The following is a 17,735-nucleotide window of genomic DNA, read 5'->3' as shown; positions in this document are numbered from 1 at the left end:
GTACCCAACCTATGAATACTGTACTCTCTGCTTATCAAAGCAATTACTTCTCTTCTATGGCATGGACAAAACCAGCACAGTGGAGGAAACTTCTTGGAGCAAGCATTCTTTTCAGTTGAAATGCTATACCTAAGAATTTGGTGAAGCAAATTTTTACTACGTTTAAAATAGACTTTTTCCATTCTAACAAAAAAAACTACTTTTCTCTTTATTTTCATATTTCATTTTCTTATTTATTTATTTTTCTCTGCACTCAGACGAAAACTATATAAACTATATGTAATATTGTTTGAACATAAAAGTATACTCTGAGTTTATTCCATCCAAAAAAATTATATTTTACTTATATAATCTTATGACTTAACTTAATGTTGAAATAAATTAATTAAAATAATTCTGGTTTGTTTCAAAATATTTATCATGCGTTCCTATTTTTTTACTTTTAGAAAAAAAAGTATTTATTTATTATTTTAAGAGTTTAAAATGATGTCAACTATTATTGTTTTAACTATACCTTTTATCTTCACTTTATTTTTTTATATACATAATTCTCAAATACTTTACATATCTGTCATAAATAAGAAAAATAATATTGAAGAATGTATTATGAAGTTAAAAATAATTTTAATATAAACATAAAAAATCACACTCCTTAATATGTTGTAACTATCTTTAAAAAATATTAATTATTATTATAAAATATATTTCTTTATTAATATCTCACTTAAAAAATTTAACACCCCTCCACCTCACACGCATGAAATGGAGACAAGGGGTCTTAACTTTTTATAACAAAAGTTTAGATTTTCTTCAAATTAGTTTTGATATTTTCATGTCTTTTATTATTTATTTAATTCATATAGATAAATGACTGTTTTATTTAATTATACAGCATGCTTTTTATTTTATTATTTTGTTCTTGTATCTTTATTCCGAAAGAGAGTGCAAAGCCAAGTGAAAGAAGACAGAAAATAAGTGTTTTCTGCGTGTCGCGAGCAATCCACACAAAAAACACATTCGTGACAAGCCAACTTTTCGACACCGCTTACTAAAGAAATTTGTTTTCGAGCAAATGCCACTCAGTACTTGACAGTAGACTAAATTGTCTTGCATTGAATTTTGATTGATTTTAAACGAAGTAGAAAAATAAATATTATTTTTCACTGTTTATTTGGGAAGAAAAATAAGGAGTTTTCTTCTTCTTAGATATACTAGCAAACCTTTTCCCCGAATTGATACTTATGACAATATAATATATTATTAACATGCATTACAAATTTATACATGTGCATTAATTGCATCCGCAACTTAACATGGATTCATTACTGCTCGTGGTACCTGTCTCCTTCCGATGAAAAAAATGTGTTCAAAAATATCGATATAATTGTTAGAACGTATTATTCTTGAGGATGTAATGGGCTGTATAAGTATTCGATTTACCTAACTGAATACCTATATATCCAATATAATAATTATCCCTTAAACTAAATAATTGGTCATATACATGTATAAATTTAAATTTAGAAATTCTTCAGAAATTCTACTAATATATTTTATAAGATTTTTTTTCATTGATGATATATATAGATACCTCATTTATCCTTTGTATAATTGAGTGTAAATAAATGAAAGGAAACAAGGAAGAGATAATATAGAAATATTTTTACCCCTTGGGTAAATATTAACGAAACAATCTACTCTTATTTTTATTTTTGGCTTAACTTTTTTTAAAATAAATATTTTTATATATACTAACAAAATAATATTAAATCTACATTTTTAATATAAAAGTATTATTATATAATTTAACTGTTTCTTTTCAGGGTCTTTTTTTACATGTCGAAATAACTAGAGATTTTTTTATTTTATTTTTACTTTTTTCTACTCATTTTCATCCATATAAGCAATATAATTTTCTTCTTTATTTATCCTTTATTTCTATTCTGTGTATTTTTCAAACAAAAGATTAGTCGTATGTACGTACCTTTTGGTTCTTAAAATAGTTTGACTTGTTATACATTGTCAACATGGCAATCAACTCCACAATTAAATAGCTTAGATATATATTATTACAACTACAGTTGATAAATTATGCTGTTTTACGTGGTCACGGCTCACGACTAATAGAAATATGGGTATATTCCAGATGACATGATTATTATGCAGGATGGGGTGAGTGCATGCATGAGGGAGGTAGGAAAAATCTAGGTCATTGTTCCATGTTCACACTTCACACTTGATTAAATGCATGAAGAGAAGACTGAATGGCACCGCAACGTGAGGTCGATCGGTCAGATACAGAGAACTGAACTGAACTGAACAACTACATTATTTAAGTTTGGAGCCGACGGTGCACGCGCGACCAGGACCTAGCTTAATATTCAACTTTCGGTTTGACGTGAATATAGACTGAAAATTATTAGTACTTTCCTTTTAAAGCGTTAAAAATTATAAGTCACATGGCAAAAATATTTGTATAAAAAAATCTAGGAAAAATATAAACGTATACATTATTTAGAAATATATTAAAATAAAAGGAAGAGACATTTAATAAAAAAAGAAAAGGAAAGGTAAGGAAAGAAAGTAATAGATGTAATAAATAAAGTGAAGAGAAAACAGAAAACAAAAGAGGAAAATAATATAAAAGAAAATTATGTGTATGTTTATAAGACTTATAAAATCAACAATATATATACGCGTATGTGAAGAAAAGAAAATGAAATAAAAGAGATGTTATTCTCATTTTATATTTTTATAATGATTTTTACAGTAATGAAAAAACTAGAAATATTATAGAATATGTTATATAAATAAATATAAGTAAAAAAAATCATTATTCCTGAAAATAATATAAATAAGACCACTGAGTTGGCATAAGGCTCAAAATGTACGAGAAATTATTTTTAAACTATAAATTAAGATATTAAATTTAGAGAATAAGAGTTTTATTTTTCTCATTTTTTTTAGAGGACAGTTAGTATTTTCTCTTTTTTCTTTTTCAATATGTATTTCACAGAATATTTTTTTTGTAACTTTAATCTTTATCAGTATACCATCTCAATTATATGCCGACCATTCTATCTTATTCACTTAGTCTCACTGCACTATTGTGCTCGAGACAAAGTGATTATATACCTTTCCAATCGTATGTCGAACAACCCTATAAAACCATTTGTCGACCTACGTAGTAATGGCAGACCGATTGCTCTAACCAACCTTGGTCAGCGTAGACTTTGGTTTTATTCCCAAGTCATGTTTCACGTCATCAATGTAACTACCTAGGATGCAATTTTGGGGATCTCAAAAGCAACAATAATTAGGGACTAATCGCTCCAAAAATATCAAATGTACACACTAGAAATGAACAGCAACATATATATGTGATTTTGGCGAAGTCTCTGAACCCTAGGGATAATCTGTACCGGAACAATTAGTTATATACTTATTTTTCTTAACTGTCTATTCTTTTTAATTTATATATATATATATATATATATATATATATATATATATATATATATATATATATTAATTTAAATATTTCTTAAAAGAAAGTGTCAATAATGTAAAATTAAAACAACCATATATCAAAATTAAATTTGTTCACTGTAAATTTTAAATATAGTTTATATATTTAAAAACAATCACTTTAAATTTCAGTTATTATACTGTAATTTATATATTAAAAATATTTCTTTATTTTAATTTTTTACGATATAAAAATAAACTAAAAAACTAGTGCTTTAATGTTTAACGCCTAGATTATGAAATTCATTATTTGATGATGCTAACTTATTTGATGTTTACTTGTTGCATTTCAGTGCACAGTAGGAGAATCAAACAATGAATTTCAAGTCAATTCCCATATTTGATTAGGGAAGCCTGTCACTTCGCCCTTGCTAGATCTTATTCTTTCCTATTCATATGTTATTATTACCAGTGGCGTCCATGGACCAAGTTAGTTCATAGCAGCCATAAAATTTGATTCTGACTTTTGATTTGTCGCCCTCAACTCAAGTATCAGACATCCGGTTATTGTGCCGCAACTCAAACAAGAAGGCAGGAACATACAAATTCAGTTTAACACTGTTTCAGACTTTCAGTAATATTTTTTTTTAATAAATTATTAATCAAATATGATTTTTCATTAATTACTTTTTGTTCAAAATAGGGCTTATACATTTGTTATAAAGAGGTTATAATTCAATTAATATTTGATCACATACCGAAATGTCATTTATTAGGATGCTAAGCTATGAAGCATTGACACCTCAGCCCTTGTCGTGTCCGGTGTCCGACATGCGTCCGTGTCAATGTCCAACACCGACACGACACCCGTACTACGTTTTATATTTTGGATATTACAGGTGTCCACGTGTCCATGTCCGTGTCGGTGTCGGTGCTTCATAAATGCTAAGACTATGCTTGAGTATCCGTTGGTGGGCCTCCAAACTGCATCCTGCGAACAGATTGAAGAGGTGTCTTCTACGTTGTCCATTAAATTTGTCTCAGAACATGTATTAATTATCACAATTTAGATGCAAATCCAAACATGCCCTAAATCAGTTTTCATTCAGTTTGCTTTCGGCTGCAGTATCTCATATCTTTCCGACTTGATGGACCGGATAGATTGCTTATTGGGGGCCCAGTTCAATGTGTTTCGCGCTTTCCGCCTACGTCCATTGCATTTTGCACCAGCACTCCACCCTTCTTTTCACGCTATTTAAACACAAATTAATAATATGGAAAACTAGTCAAGTTTTAAAACTATATTTTACCTTTTTAATTTTCAATTATGATGTTTATATAATATTCATGAAAATAAATAAGAGATTATTGTAATGTTTTCAATATAATTTATTACTTCAATTTTAAGTTTCTTAAAATATATAATATATTTTTCAAATAAATAAAATAATAATCTCATTCGTCTTTTCACTTGTGTGCAACCTGTGCTGATCCCTTTTGGTTTTTAAAATGTAGAAAATAATTTTTTTTAAGGAAAATGTAGAAAAGAATTAAGAAATGAAATTAGGTCTCAAGCTATCAATTTTTGAACTTATTGTCACATGGTATGTCATTCTATGAATATGTAAAAGTGAATATACAGCAATGTAACTTATATGAGATGTTTAATAATCTAGTAAGTTAGATCATATTCATTAGATGACTTGTAATCAATGTATGCATTTTTTTTTTCTTTAGACAAACAAACTGCTTCCAATTTTCATACACTACTTTATGGTATTAGTACAAGTTGATGGTACATAATTTAATCTATACCTGCTTCTATATACTTTAATTAAAATCCAATACATTAGTCGTGGTTTATTTAATCACGTCTTTATAACTTTTAGTAGTTGATAGAGATAGAGTATTCACGTATGGGCGTGTTTGATAGGAAGGATATAAATAGGTAAAAAAATAAATATAGAAAGTAGAAATAAGAAAGAAAGTAATAAGGTGAATGAAAGTAGGAGCTGGAGTGGGAAAAAGGATATTTGATTTAAGAGAATTTTAGAAGAAATAAGAATGAGAAAATAAATAATAAAAAAATGTAGATTAAAAAACTATTTTTCTGGGATTTAAAATCATTAAAAAAAATACAAAAAACCATCACAAAATAGAATTTTTTTAAAATGAGTAATTGTTAACAATTTTTAATCATGAAAAAGTCCATATCAAAGATGTTTATTTAATTTTTTACAGAATATCAAATATTTTTATTTTCACTAAGTTTTGGGGAGAAATATAAAAGATATTAGACTCACATCTTTTTATTTCTCTTCCACTCTATTTACTCTCAGTCAAACACACACCATTTCTTATTTATCATTCATTTCTTCTCCCTCCACCCTATTTTTCCACCATTTTCTTCTAGCAAATAAAGTGGCAATACAGTGATTTATTGAAAAAATGAAGTTATTAATGATAATTTGGATAGTTAATTTTATTGCATCTTAACTAATTCAACACTAAACACTGAACAAGATTAAACTATTAATTTGTTATTGCAACATTTACTTTTGAGTTAGTTTTGTATTTTTGTACAATAGTGGGACCTGGGAGGCTGGGATCGACATCAAAATCAAAAGATTTTTTTTAAAAAGTTTAATTTGATCCTCTTATTATTAAAAAAAATCAATTAGGTCCTTTAGTTTGTAAAAATAGTTCAATTAAGTCCTTTTATTTGTAAGTTTCAATTGGATCTTTTGTTTTTTTTTTTTTAAAATATAGGTTTGATTTGGTTTCAGTTTTCTTCCATTTACTAAAAAAAAATTATAAAATAAGATCAAATTTGGTTTTAAATGGAACTAAATTAAATCCATTTTAAAAAATTAGAGACTTAATTGAAAATTCTAAAATTAAAAGGACTTAATTGATTATTTTAATAATAAGAGGACAAATCAACTTAAAAAATAAATTAAAGAAACAAAATAGTAATTAAGCCGAATGAAAATCAGAACAACGGAGAAATGAATAAAAAGGAGACAAAATGGGCTGGGCCAATAAACATATTACTTGTGAAAAGCCCTGCTCCGTTTTGCACCAGCACACCACTATTTTCACAGATCAAAAACGTATTTTAATTTTTTTAATGACTTAATACTCAATTTGATCTTAAAGATAGGTTCTTCAATCAGGAACTTTGATTTTAAAAAATGTTTCAATTAGATTTTTTTTCATCCAATTAAAACCGATGTCATTAGATTATGAAGATTTTCATTAAGGAATAGTGACACTTTTTACCTCCACTTTATTTATTATTATTACTAAAATGGCAAGGTGTGTTGCATCTACTATTTGTTTTAGATTAATGAAGTAAAGCTGGTTGTGAATAAAATCATTTGCCTTGTTTTTATATACCTATTTGTTTATTAAGAATGTTATATTATCTTGTTTAATTTTTTCACTTTTGACATAATTGAAAAATATATATTTTCTTACCAAAAAAATTATAAAATTATCTCATTTTCTATATATTTTCTTTATTTCTTAAATCAAACATACCATTTTGGGTGAGACGTTAAACGGAGGGATAGATGTGGCATTTATGAGACTAGTGGTGTCAAACAACAATCATAAATGTTGAGAAAGTTGTTGGTAGAATATTTAAAAATCTTGGTCCCGTAACAACAATCATAAAAAATCTACAGATCGATGCGAGCTTGCTATTGGATAAAATTGAATCATCCTCTTTATTAGAGACAAATTGAATCATCAAAAACTACAGATCCATGTTGAGAAAGTTGTTATCCTTCTAGAACTGATTTTATCTCCGATGAAACCGGTACCATCCAAATTCGTCTTAATTTTAATGAATATTCAAGTTGATTGGAGATAGAGTTAAGTTGATTGGATATAAATTTGAGTTTGGTGATTATCCAATTTTTTAATCAAGATTGGAATCTGATGGAGATATCACTATCTTTCCCATATTAATTATTTTTTTTTATTTTGTAATTTTTAAAATTTTAAGATTATTTTTTATTTATATTCTCGTACTTGATCATAAAATTATTAAAATTTTATTAATTATTTTTTATTTTTATTTTATAATTTTTATCAAATTTAAAATTATTTTCTTCATAATTTTTATAGATAAATACGCTATAAATATAAAAATAATTAAAAATAAATATGTAACAATTTATTTTATTTTTTTTAAATTAGATTTTTAATATAATTTTTTTATAAAAAAACTTTGTTTACAGATGTGAATGGAGGACGACGGAATAGAGTAACAATGGAGTAACAAATTTTATTCAAACAACAACAACGCCTTATCCCACTAGGTGGGGTCGACTACATGAATCAACTTCCGCCATAATGTTCTATCAAGTACCATACTTCTATCCAAATCATTAAGTTCGAGATCCTTTTTGATAACCTCTCTTATAGTCTTTTTGAGTCTTCCTCTGCCTCGAATTGTTTGCCTTCTCTCCATCTGGTCTACTCTCCTCACTACAGAGTCTACCGGTCTTCTCTCTACATGCCCAAACCACCTAAGTCTATTTTCCACCATCTTTTCTACAATAGGCGCTACTCCAACCCTCTCTCTAATAGTTTCGTTTCTAATTTTATCCTGTCGAGTCTTACCACACATCCACCGCAACATCCTCATTTCCGCTACATCTACTTTATTCTCATGTTGGCTCTTGACCGCCCAACATTCTGTTCCGTACAAAATTGACGGTCTTACCGCAGTCCGATAAAACTTTCCCTTTAGCTTGATCGGTACCTTTGCATCACATAACATCCCCGATGCTTTTCTTCATTTCATCCATCCTGCTTAAATGCGATGATTCACATCCCTTTCAATTTCTCCATCATCCTGTATTACAGACCCAAGATATTTAAACTGTGTGACTTGAGGGATAATATGGTCTCCTATTTTCACCTCTGAGTTAGAAACCCTCCTTCTTTTGTTGAACTTACATTCCATATACTCCGATTTGCTTCTGCTTAGGCGAAAGCCATGTGTTTCTAGAGCTCGTCTCCAAGTTTCCAACATCTCATTCAACTCCTCCCTCGACTCTCCAAGGAGGACTATGTCATATGCAAAAAACATGCATCTCTTTAGTACTAAAAATAAGAATAAGCAATAGCTCCTTAAAAAAATGGTAGAGTAGGCACATGTCATTTCTAAATAAATACTATTTAATTTTTGCATAAAAATAATTTAATTTTCTCAAAATATATCATAATTTTCTTACAAGAATATATCTTCATAGTTAATCAATTAAAAAGTACTTTAAATAATATGAAATATAATGTTTAAAATAATTATTACAAAATGTTGTTTATGATTAAATTACAATTACAATATTAATGCATTGTAATCAGATTCTAAAACTAATTCAAAACAAATACAATATTTTTTTTAGTCTGTCAATAATGCATTTAGAAAACGATTAATTAAAAAACTACAGTAAGATACAGCAATATATTTTTTTTAAAAATAAAATAATAAAAGCTACAACCACAAACTGAAAGGGTTCCCAGGATGTCAACAAAGGAAAAAGGAAATGAGATAGGATACATAATTTGCAACGTAAGAGAGTGTAAGCGATGGGAATACAAAGATAGGAAGCAGATTTGCGCATCCACGTATAGAGTTCATTCGAGTTTATACAAAGGAATGAATATGATAAAGTAACACACAAAGCAAGCAAACAGATGGTTCATGAAAATAGCGCAGCGCAACGAGAACCGTTACTGAAACACGACACTTTTGACTTGCTTAAATAGACAATAAATCTAGTACACTAACAAAACAAGACCCTAGACGGTGGTTTTTTTTATTTGCGATCTGAAGCGTGAGGCGCGCGTGTGATCAGATCCGAACTCACTCATCTCCGGCAGCGCGTGATGACAGAGCAGCCTCTGGAGTAAGGGTGAACGGGGCCTCGGGCCCTGTAGCAGTTGTGGGTGTAGTAAGATCTACCAGAACGAGGTGGGCACGGGATTCGGTTCGCGGAAAGAGCGCCGTAGGAGATGTAGTACTTCATCCTCCGCCAGAACAACGATCTCCGACTGTAACCGTTCTGGACATCCTCTTCTTCGCTGTCTTCGTCGTAGAGCGACATTGCGGTTGGCCACTCCAACGCCTCCGACATGAGGTTCAAGCCTGTCTCCTCCATCTGCGCCTGCACGCCAACCTCGGAAGTTAAGGCAATGCAGAAGAGTAGTGACAGAGCGAGGGTAAGAAGGTTGAGAAGAGGAAGAGAAGAAGCCATGACTAGAGAGTGAAGTGTGAAGTTAATCAACACGGTCACAGGTATGAGTTTTATTTGTTGTGTTGTTTTGGGTGTTGGGACAGGGGACAGGGGACAGGGGGTCACATGCGCCAAAGCTGGTTTACAGCTGTGTGTCATCAATGCCTTAATCTACGCGTCGCCTGTCCCTCCTCGGTTATCGTGCTTTCAATTACTCTCTCCGACATCGTTTTGCTTCCATCCAGTGCGTTGGATGGCATCCAGCGGTGGAAAAGGGAGTGTGGCGTATTGATGAGGTTTTAATGAAAAGCATGGTATAATCTCTGTCCTGTTATGTTATCCTACGCAACCGTCCTCAATAAAAGCACCGCGGATGGGCCTTCAGTTCAGTTGTGATTTCATACCCAACTCTCTCTCTCTTGATTGTAAAACCCAATGTGGTAGCTCAATCTGCTACAATACCTTAACCTATATAAACTACAATCATATAACACCATAAATGCGGGTATTTTTATTATTATTATTGTTGTTGTTATGCTGCAAAGTTGAAGTTTTAACTCCAGCAATAAAAAATAGTAGTATGTTCAATGGTGGTGTTATTCAAAACTTTCTACGAAGCGTAAGCTTGAGTCGAAGACTAGCGTGTAGAATTCAATTTATAAACTTTCTTACCAACTGTTTTTTATGAATACATTTATAAAATTATAATACGTGCAATATACATAGTTCTCTTTTTGTTTTATTCAGAAAAATCACAGTCAGCACAAAAAAAAATTATATCCTACGAACTTGTAAGTTCCTCCTGCATATCTACTATATTGTAGTACTAATATACTATACTCCTATTCGAACTTTTCTTGTTGCATTTGGATAATAAATTCAGATTCTTTCCTCCTCTGTGCCTTATGGTCAAAGCATATAAAATTTACTTAAGAATTTATGTCAAATGTTGTAGTAGTTATTTACTGTTATAAATAATCTTGTCAAAGAATATAATTTCAGCAATGCTACTTGGTTTCTTGAAAGGTCAATTTTTTTAATCATTCGTGTTCGCACTAACAAAAAAAAAAACATATCTTTTGAGATGTATACACTTTGAGAGTGGACAGATAGAAATATGAATGAAAGACAGAGGAAATTGCAGAAGATGAGAAAAAAAATGAAAGAAAAAGATATATAAGAAGAGTTTACTGTACAAATTTTGCATAACAGGCAAAATATGAGAACACAAGTTCATGTAGAAGTTTTTCCGTTGTGTGTTTGTTGTTCCTTAAATTGGTATTATGTCTTGGGCCGTAGATGATATTCAGACCTGTTATTGCATAATAGAACATGAGGGCATTTGTCAAAAATGGATATGGAAACTTTTGGTCAATAAGTGGATCACTGATTGAAAATACGAAAATGGCCCCCGAGTAATAAATTTACGGATTGAAAATATAAAATGGGTGTTGACAAAAAAAAAATTACAAAAATTCGCGTAGCCCTTTTTTTTTTTCATTGCATCGTCCACAATTTTTTTGTAATATTTTTTCTGGCCTAAATTTAATTTTGATTTCTTTTTAATCCATAATTTTAGTTTCTTCATTTTAAAATAAAGATATATGATCTCCTATATTAAAAAATCTACAATTTTGGTCTAAATATATAAAAATTGTGAATTAAACCAAAATTGTAAAATTTTTAAAATAAGATAATCAAATGTCTATATTTTAAAATAAAAATGAAAAAATTACAAATAAAATAAAATAGATAAACCAAATTTATATTTAAGTATTTTTCTTAAAGAAAAATATCATTCATATAAATTAGTTTTCTTTATGTATCTTATATCAAATACACAACGGAAGCTTTTTTGTGTGTGTTTCTAATACAAAATATAAGATGGAAACTAATTTTTTTTGTGAGGTAAGTCAAAATTTTAGGCTACAGTGGGGGAGCGGGGATATCAGATTCACAACAAAAATTAGTTTTTAAGATGCACGAACGAAACTAGTTTTGGTGAAGAGTATTTTCATAAAACAAAAACAAAATTTGCAGTCAATGCAAAAAACCAAAAGGAAGTGCGAATAGCAACCTCCAAAGGATAATTCTATAGTACGTAGAAAAGAGGCCCATGATAAATGTAATATTTTTGTTTCTCAAACGATTATCCATTAAAAATGTTGAATTGCACAATACATACATGCGATATATAAACACAATAAAATATTAAAACTGTACACGATGTATAAACAAGGTATGCGTGCTCAAAAGTAAACAGATTATTAATCTTATTTTTATATTGAACAAATTAGTAATCTTATTCATTCTCGATCAGCATACCTTTAATATATTCCTTCTAGAGAATGTTGTAGAAGTATCTTCGCATGGAATGGATGATGATTGCTTATGCTTTTATTGTATGATTTTATAGGAGTTTGATTATGATTCATTATTATTTTTTATTTTAAACATTATTCTTTACTAATAATCTTTAAAGTTTATTAAATAGATCTTATAAATTGCCTTACACATCTTTATATCTCGTCGATATTAATAACTATTTTAACTTAAAACAGTTGCTAGGCCCACTTTTTTTTTTTCTCTCTCTCTATATAAAGAGTATAGAGATGAAACTTCAATTCCACTTGAAAAATAGCATCAAAACACTTATAAAATCACATAAACTTTGCTCATAAAAAAATGCCTCCGTGTCCTCGGATGATGCTTTCCTTTCAAATTTTTTGCTAGCAGAAAGCCAAAAATGATTGCTTTAGCAGCAATAGTCATTAACTTAATCAATTATCATGGATATTACATGTTTAATTATTTAAATAGATGGGCGGATGTTATTTCTTACACAATCACAATTTTTTACGTCATTTTCTGTTTGTATCTATATGTTAAAAAAGAAAAAGAAAAATGCATACGACCTTTTTCTTATTTTATTATGTTAAAACATATATAAGTATTATTAAAAAATACACGTAAATAAGATGAATATATTTATAAAGAAACCGGAATTGGGACCACTTTTTCTGGAATATACTTAAACAGCTTATCTTCTTATCTGCTCGATCTTTTTTTTATGTGATATAATGCAATGATCAATTTTTGCGGGCTTCCCTCTTTCAGTTTCTGAATTTCCCCTTAGGTTCTCGCCTGGCTTCAAACGTAGCAATATATATCTCCCACTCTCAAATGGGTCGTCCCTGAAACAGAGAAGCTAAGATTATAGTTTATTTATCAGATATGCATCATATTGGTTACTATACGATATTTAATTATAACACATTGTTTTAATAGTGTGCTTGATCACGCAGCAGATTCAAGGAGACATATGATGCATTTCACATATTGCATTTTAACCGACATGATTTTATAAGAAGAGTATTACATAAGGAATAATTAATGTATTTTACAAAATATTTTTTATCATTTAAAAAGTAGTATTATATATATAGAAAAAGGTGGATATATGGGCTTGGGTCTGTGAACAGTGTAGACCAAATAAGTTAGCACCAGTTAAAATGTTAGTCTATTTAAACACAAGTTTATATGGCTCAGACAGTTTCACTTGCAGATTAAATTGTTTTGGTTTGCAGATTAATGAACCAACTTACGGACCAATTGTTTTTTTAAATACTTTTTTTTATATAGTTTTAGTTATATATTTGGATAATTACTACTCAGTATTATTTGGTTAAAATATGTTGACCTCCTTTCTAGTATATATATTTGAATATGTTTAGAGATATTTAATTTTTGTATACTTTATTTCATGTTCGATTGATGCTTATTGAGTTTCCTTTTATCTTTTGTTGATTTGATATATTTTTCATTTTTTTCCATCAATTTTTTAAAATTAATTTTCAAGTTTTCAATATTTTTTTATTTTTTATTTTTAGAAAAAATAAAATTTTTACTGTTATGCTTGCAGAGTAACATATCCATTAAACTACAGGATAAGTAGATCGAGTGCGGAATCAAAAAAAAGTATCTAATAAACAACTTAGTCCGGTTTAGTTAACTCATTCAAATGGTTGATAATCATCTTTAGAATTATTTTTTTTCAATCTAACTTTTTTTATTTAGAGGACTCGAATTCAATATTTTATTTAAAAAATTGAATCTGAGATCATTTGAACTAACGTAACTGTTTGTTGTCTTTTAAATCACTTATGTAATTTTGGATTCTATTTATAATTTTTTTTTTAGTCAAATTCTATTTACATGTTTAATCTCATTAGGAAACACATTAAGAATTCAAAATTAATTTTTTTATATTAAAACAACTTTAACTAGTTTTTGGCTTAATTAGATACGAAATTTTATAATGGACTATTTTAGTTTACTAACATGTTTTTAAAATAAAAATATTTAAACACGAGTCACCTTACTTTAAAATAAATTTTAACAAAAAATAATTTCATGAAATCAATTTTGCACATACCTCACGTTAACTGCACATGAATTTTTTCATTTCTTTAAAACATTCTATCAACATTTCTAATTTTTTTTATTTCTTTCTTTTTGTCCTATCATAAATTTTATTATATGTATAATTATTTTTATCAACTCTCTAAGATAGTATTCATTAAACATTTTTCTTATTAGAAAATGATAATTAAACACCATGCAACACTGCTAGCTTTCAGACTTCAGTGAGTGTATAAGTGCAGAAGGAGGAGGACACGCAGTTACTATTCTGAATCCACCTTGAAAAGCGTCCCAGAGAGCAGTGAACTTGCCATAAGTGCGGTGATAAGTTGATAGGGTCCAACACTTCGATTGTTTCACATTCATTTCCCCCTTTCTTTTTGGATTCTTTTTCTTTTCCATTAACTCTTTCCGCTGAGCAATAAGCATATATAGTTGGAACCACTACCTCCACGCTCTTATCTCCTTCATCATCTATCCCTTCGCTGCACCTTTCTCAGTGACGGAGGTAATTAACCTTAGCTTGTAATGAATTTTATCTCCCAATGTTCTTCTGACCAATGTCACGTGATAGTGGGGCTACCCAGCTGTGCCTTTATTATATTACAAATTAACTGTTAACATAAAATCATTTTCTCATTGACGTGAAGTATATATTAGTTCAATCGATTATTAATTTTTTATCGAGAAATATGTATTATTATTTTTAGGAAAAAAGTTTCTCCTAATTATATTTTTTTTCATTCCAAAAACTTGTGTGAAATATAAATTAATTTTTACCAAAAAATATGTATGATTATTTTTAGTAAAAAATTTCTATTAATTATATTTCTTTTCATTCAAAAGTCTTAAATTGATAACTTGTTTAAGACATATGAACTGAATTACAATCATCAGATCACAAACGACACATTTGTTAACTTGTAAAATAAAATATTCAAGGCAAAGAAAGCAGAGAGCTAGCTTTGAGTAAAAAGGATGGCATATTGGAAGGAAGGGAATTGAAGCTGGTTCATGCACCTTGCACCAGCATTCAACCATTATATCCTTCTACCCAAACCCTACCTCAATGCTTGTGGTCCCTTAGCTTCTCATTGTCAACCATTGATCTTAAATGCTTCGAGCTTTGACGGTTCACAAAGATAAACATCAACGGTGCAAAGGAAATCAACCCTTATTCCTAAAGGCAACCCCACACGTCATGGGCGGTCTCAATTAATAAAAATGTGAAGTCCATCATAGATTTTCTATCCCTTTCCATATATAGAGATAAAATTAAAAAATACATTGCTCTCAAGTTGCTATAAAGAGGCCTTCCATTACCTGCTACATTGGTCGGTTACAGAGATAATAATCCCGCAGGCTGCAGCACTTTCTGCAATCTGTAATCCGTGCACTAGTGTTTCATATTATTCTTCTTATCTCTCTTCTGCAAAGTGCAAACCCTACTTACTACTTTCACAGCTCCTTCCTCTGATCCTCTTCCTTCCCATACTCTCTGCTCCTAACTTTTTCTCTCTTCTCCCCTTTCTTCCATTCCTCCTTGTCTCTCGCAACGCAAAATTCATGGACGTGGATAAACTGAAAACTTCCACTAGTGACAGCAGCATGGACATGATGATGATGATGATGCAAATGGAAAAGTTCCCTGAATTTTGTGAACCTTTTTATAACAACAACACTACTACTACTACTACTACTACTCTTCTCTACCCAGAAAACGAGTACTTCTTAAACTCCACCACCACCACTCTACCCGTGTTCCCCAACGTCAACAACCCAAACGTTATAACTCCACCACCCACCACTTTGATTAATCCACCACCACCTTCCTCCAATTTCGTTCTACAACAACCCATGACACCTCATCTTGAACCCAACCCGGAGAAGAAGAATTCTGTGGCGGCTATGAGGGAGATGATTTTCCGTGTAGCAGTGATGCAACCTGTTCATATAGACCCGGAATCCATCAAGCCACCGAAGAGAAGGAACGTGAAGATTTCGAAGGATCCTCAGAGTGTGGCGGCGAGACACAGAAGAGAAAGGATAAGCGAGAGAATAAGGATCCTTCAGAGATTAGTTCCCGGTGGGACCAAAATGGACACGGCTTCTATGTTGGATGAGGCCATACACTACGTGAAGTTCTTGAAGAAACAAGTGCAGACGCTGGAACAAGCAGGGGCAACTAGACCCTTGAATGTTGTTGGCTTCCCTACTACTGTGTCCAACGCCAATAATAATGTTAATTATTCTAGTTTTGTGAAGAGTTGCCAACCTTATCCAATGCTGGGTTCTTCAGCTTCTAAACAATTGCTCAGTTGACAAGTGTTTGTGTAATACATGCATGAATCAATGAATTATACATGTGGTGTATTTTTTTATCTTCATAGTATTGTGATCGTGCATGGATTATAAAGAGTGTTTGTCAGTGTAATTGTCATTGTTTCGAGAATTTCTTTTTCTCTTTCCCAACCTAGCTGAACGAGGAAAGCAATTCAATTAATAAGCTAATATGAATGAATATTACTTCATCTTTTTTTTTTTTTTTTTTGTATTTTTATAATCAGTCTTCACTGATAACGTACTAAGCCCTTAATTTCACTTCTATCTAATCAGAATGAATGTTAGAAAAAATGTTTGAATAACAACAAGCAAATCTGATGGATGATCTAGACTCTTACAATCACTGCAATATATAAAACAAAAGTTTGACCGATCTGTAATGTTTTGGTCGTGTTCTAAATGCGCAACTCTAATGGGCCAGTTTTCAGTATTTTGGCCATCTGTATCTTTATGAGGGGTCACATGCAAATGGTTTAAAGCTGTTTATTTATTTCAAGCATGCTGATCGACGACACTCTAGTACCCGGCGCAAGCAGCCGGCAGCATGCATGCATGCATAATTATTATTTTGATATATTAGTCGCAGTAATAATAAAAGAAGTACTGTATATTATTTATATAATAGTACATTTTATAAAAATTTTATAATAGTATTTTTTAATATCTCTTTATTATATTATCACTTGTCTTATTTTATATTTTTCTTTGTTTCTCTTTTTTTCTATACGAAAAATTGTACAAATTTATATAAATACAAATTCTCATGTTTTGGATGTAAATACATGAAAAACTAAGTGAAAAGCTATTGCAATGGAAGCAAGAAAACAAGGGGATCAAAGAAAAGAGTTGTATTATTTTATTTATTTATGCAATACATACATTTTATATATGGTAAGAACCTATTTACATGTGCAAAGGTAAGAGTATGTACTATTATCATCTCCCATTTTTTATGCGTTATTATTATTATATTATTTTTTTGTTTGTCTTCATCACATTAACTACTCTCTTCTTTCATATTTCTTTCTTTGTTGTATACTTTATTGTATAAAGATAATTTCTCCAAAGGAAACAATGTAAAAAAAAATTATGTATAACTTACTACATTTAAGATATTGTTTGTTTCAATTTGAATGGACCTCACAGTTTAGTCTTTAAAAAACGGATTTAAGGTCAGAATAATATTGATAGTAAAAAAAAGACTTACGTCACACAGGTCCCAGTGATTGTAAGAATTGTAGGTTCAATTTA

At 30.0% G+C, this 17,735-nt stretch overlaps 2 protein-coding genes across 2 annotated transcripts; one reads left to right on the top strand and one right to left on the bottom strand.

Annotated features, from left to right (window-relative positions):
- Positions 1-9,037: 9,037 nt before the first annotated feature.
- Positions 9,038-9,779, bottom strand: LOC100527368 (RALF domain-containing protein). Its single transcript, NM_001248148.2, has one exon. It carries the CDS (start codon positions 9,738-9,740, stop codon positions 9,354-9,356), a length of 387 nt encoding a protein of 128 aa, NP_001235077.2. The 5' UTR covers positions 9,741-9,779; the 3' UTR covers positions 9,038-9,353.
- Positions 9,780-15,484: 5,705 nt separating this feature from the next.
- Positions 15,485-16,575, top strand: LOC100796649 (transcription factor HEC2). The gene has a single exon (XM_003517255.5). The coding sequence runs from the start codon at positions 15,708-15,710 to the stop codon at positions 16,461-16,463; it is 756 nt and encodes a 251-aa protein (XP_003517303.1). The 5' UTR covers positions 15,485-15,707; the 3' UTR covers positions 16,464-16,575.
- The last annotated feature ends 1,160 nt before the right edge of the window (positions 16,576-17,735 follow it).

The sequence above is a fragment of the Glycine max genome, chromosome 1 (assembly GCF_000004515.6).
Source record: "Glycine max cultivar Williams 82 chromosome 1, Glycine_max_v4.0, whole genome shotgun sequence".
In the NCBI taxonomy this organism is placed as follows: Eukaryota; Viridiplantae; Streptophyta; class Magnoliopsida; order Fabales; family Fabaceae; genus Glycine; species Glycine max.
Note: the sequence above shows the minus strand (reverse complement) of the source record. Positions and strands in the feature narration are given on the sequence as shown.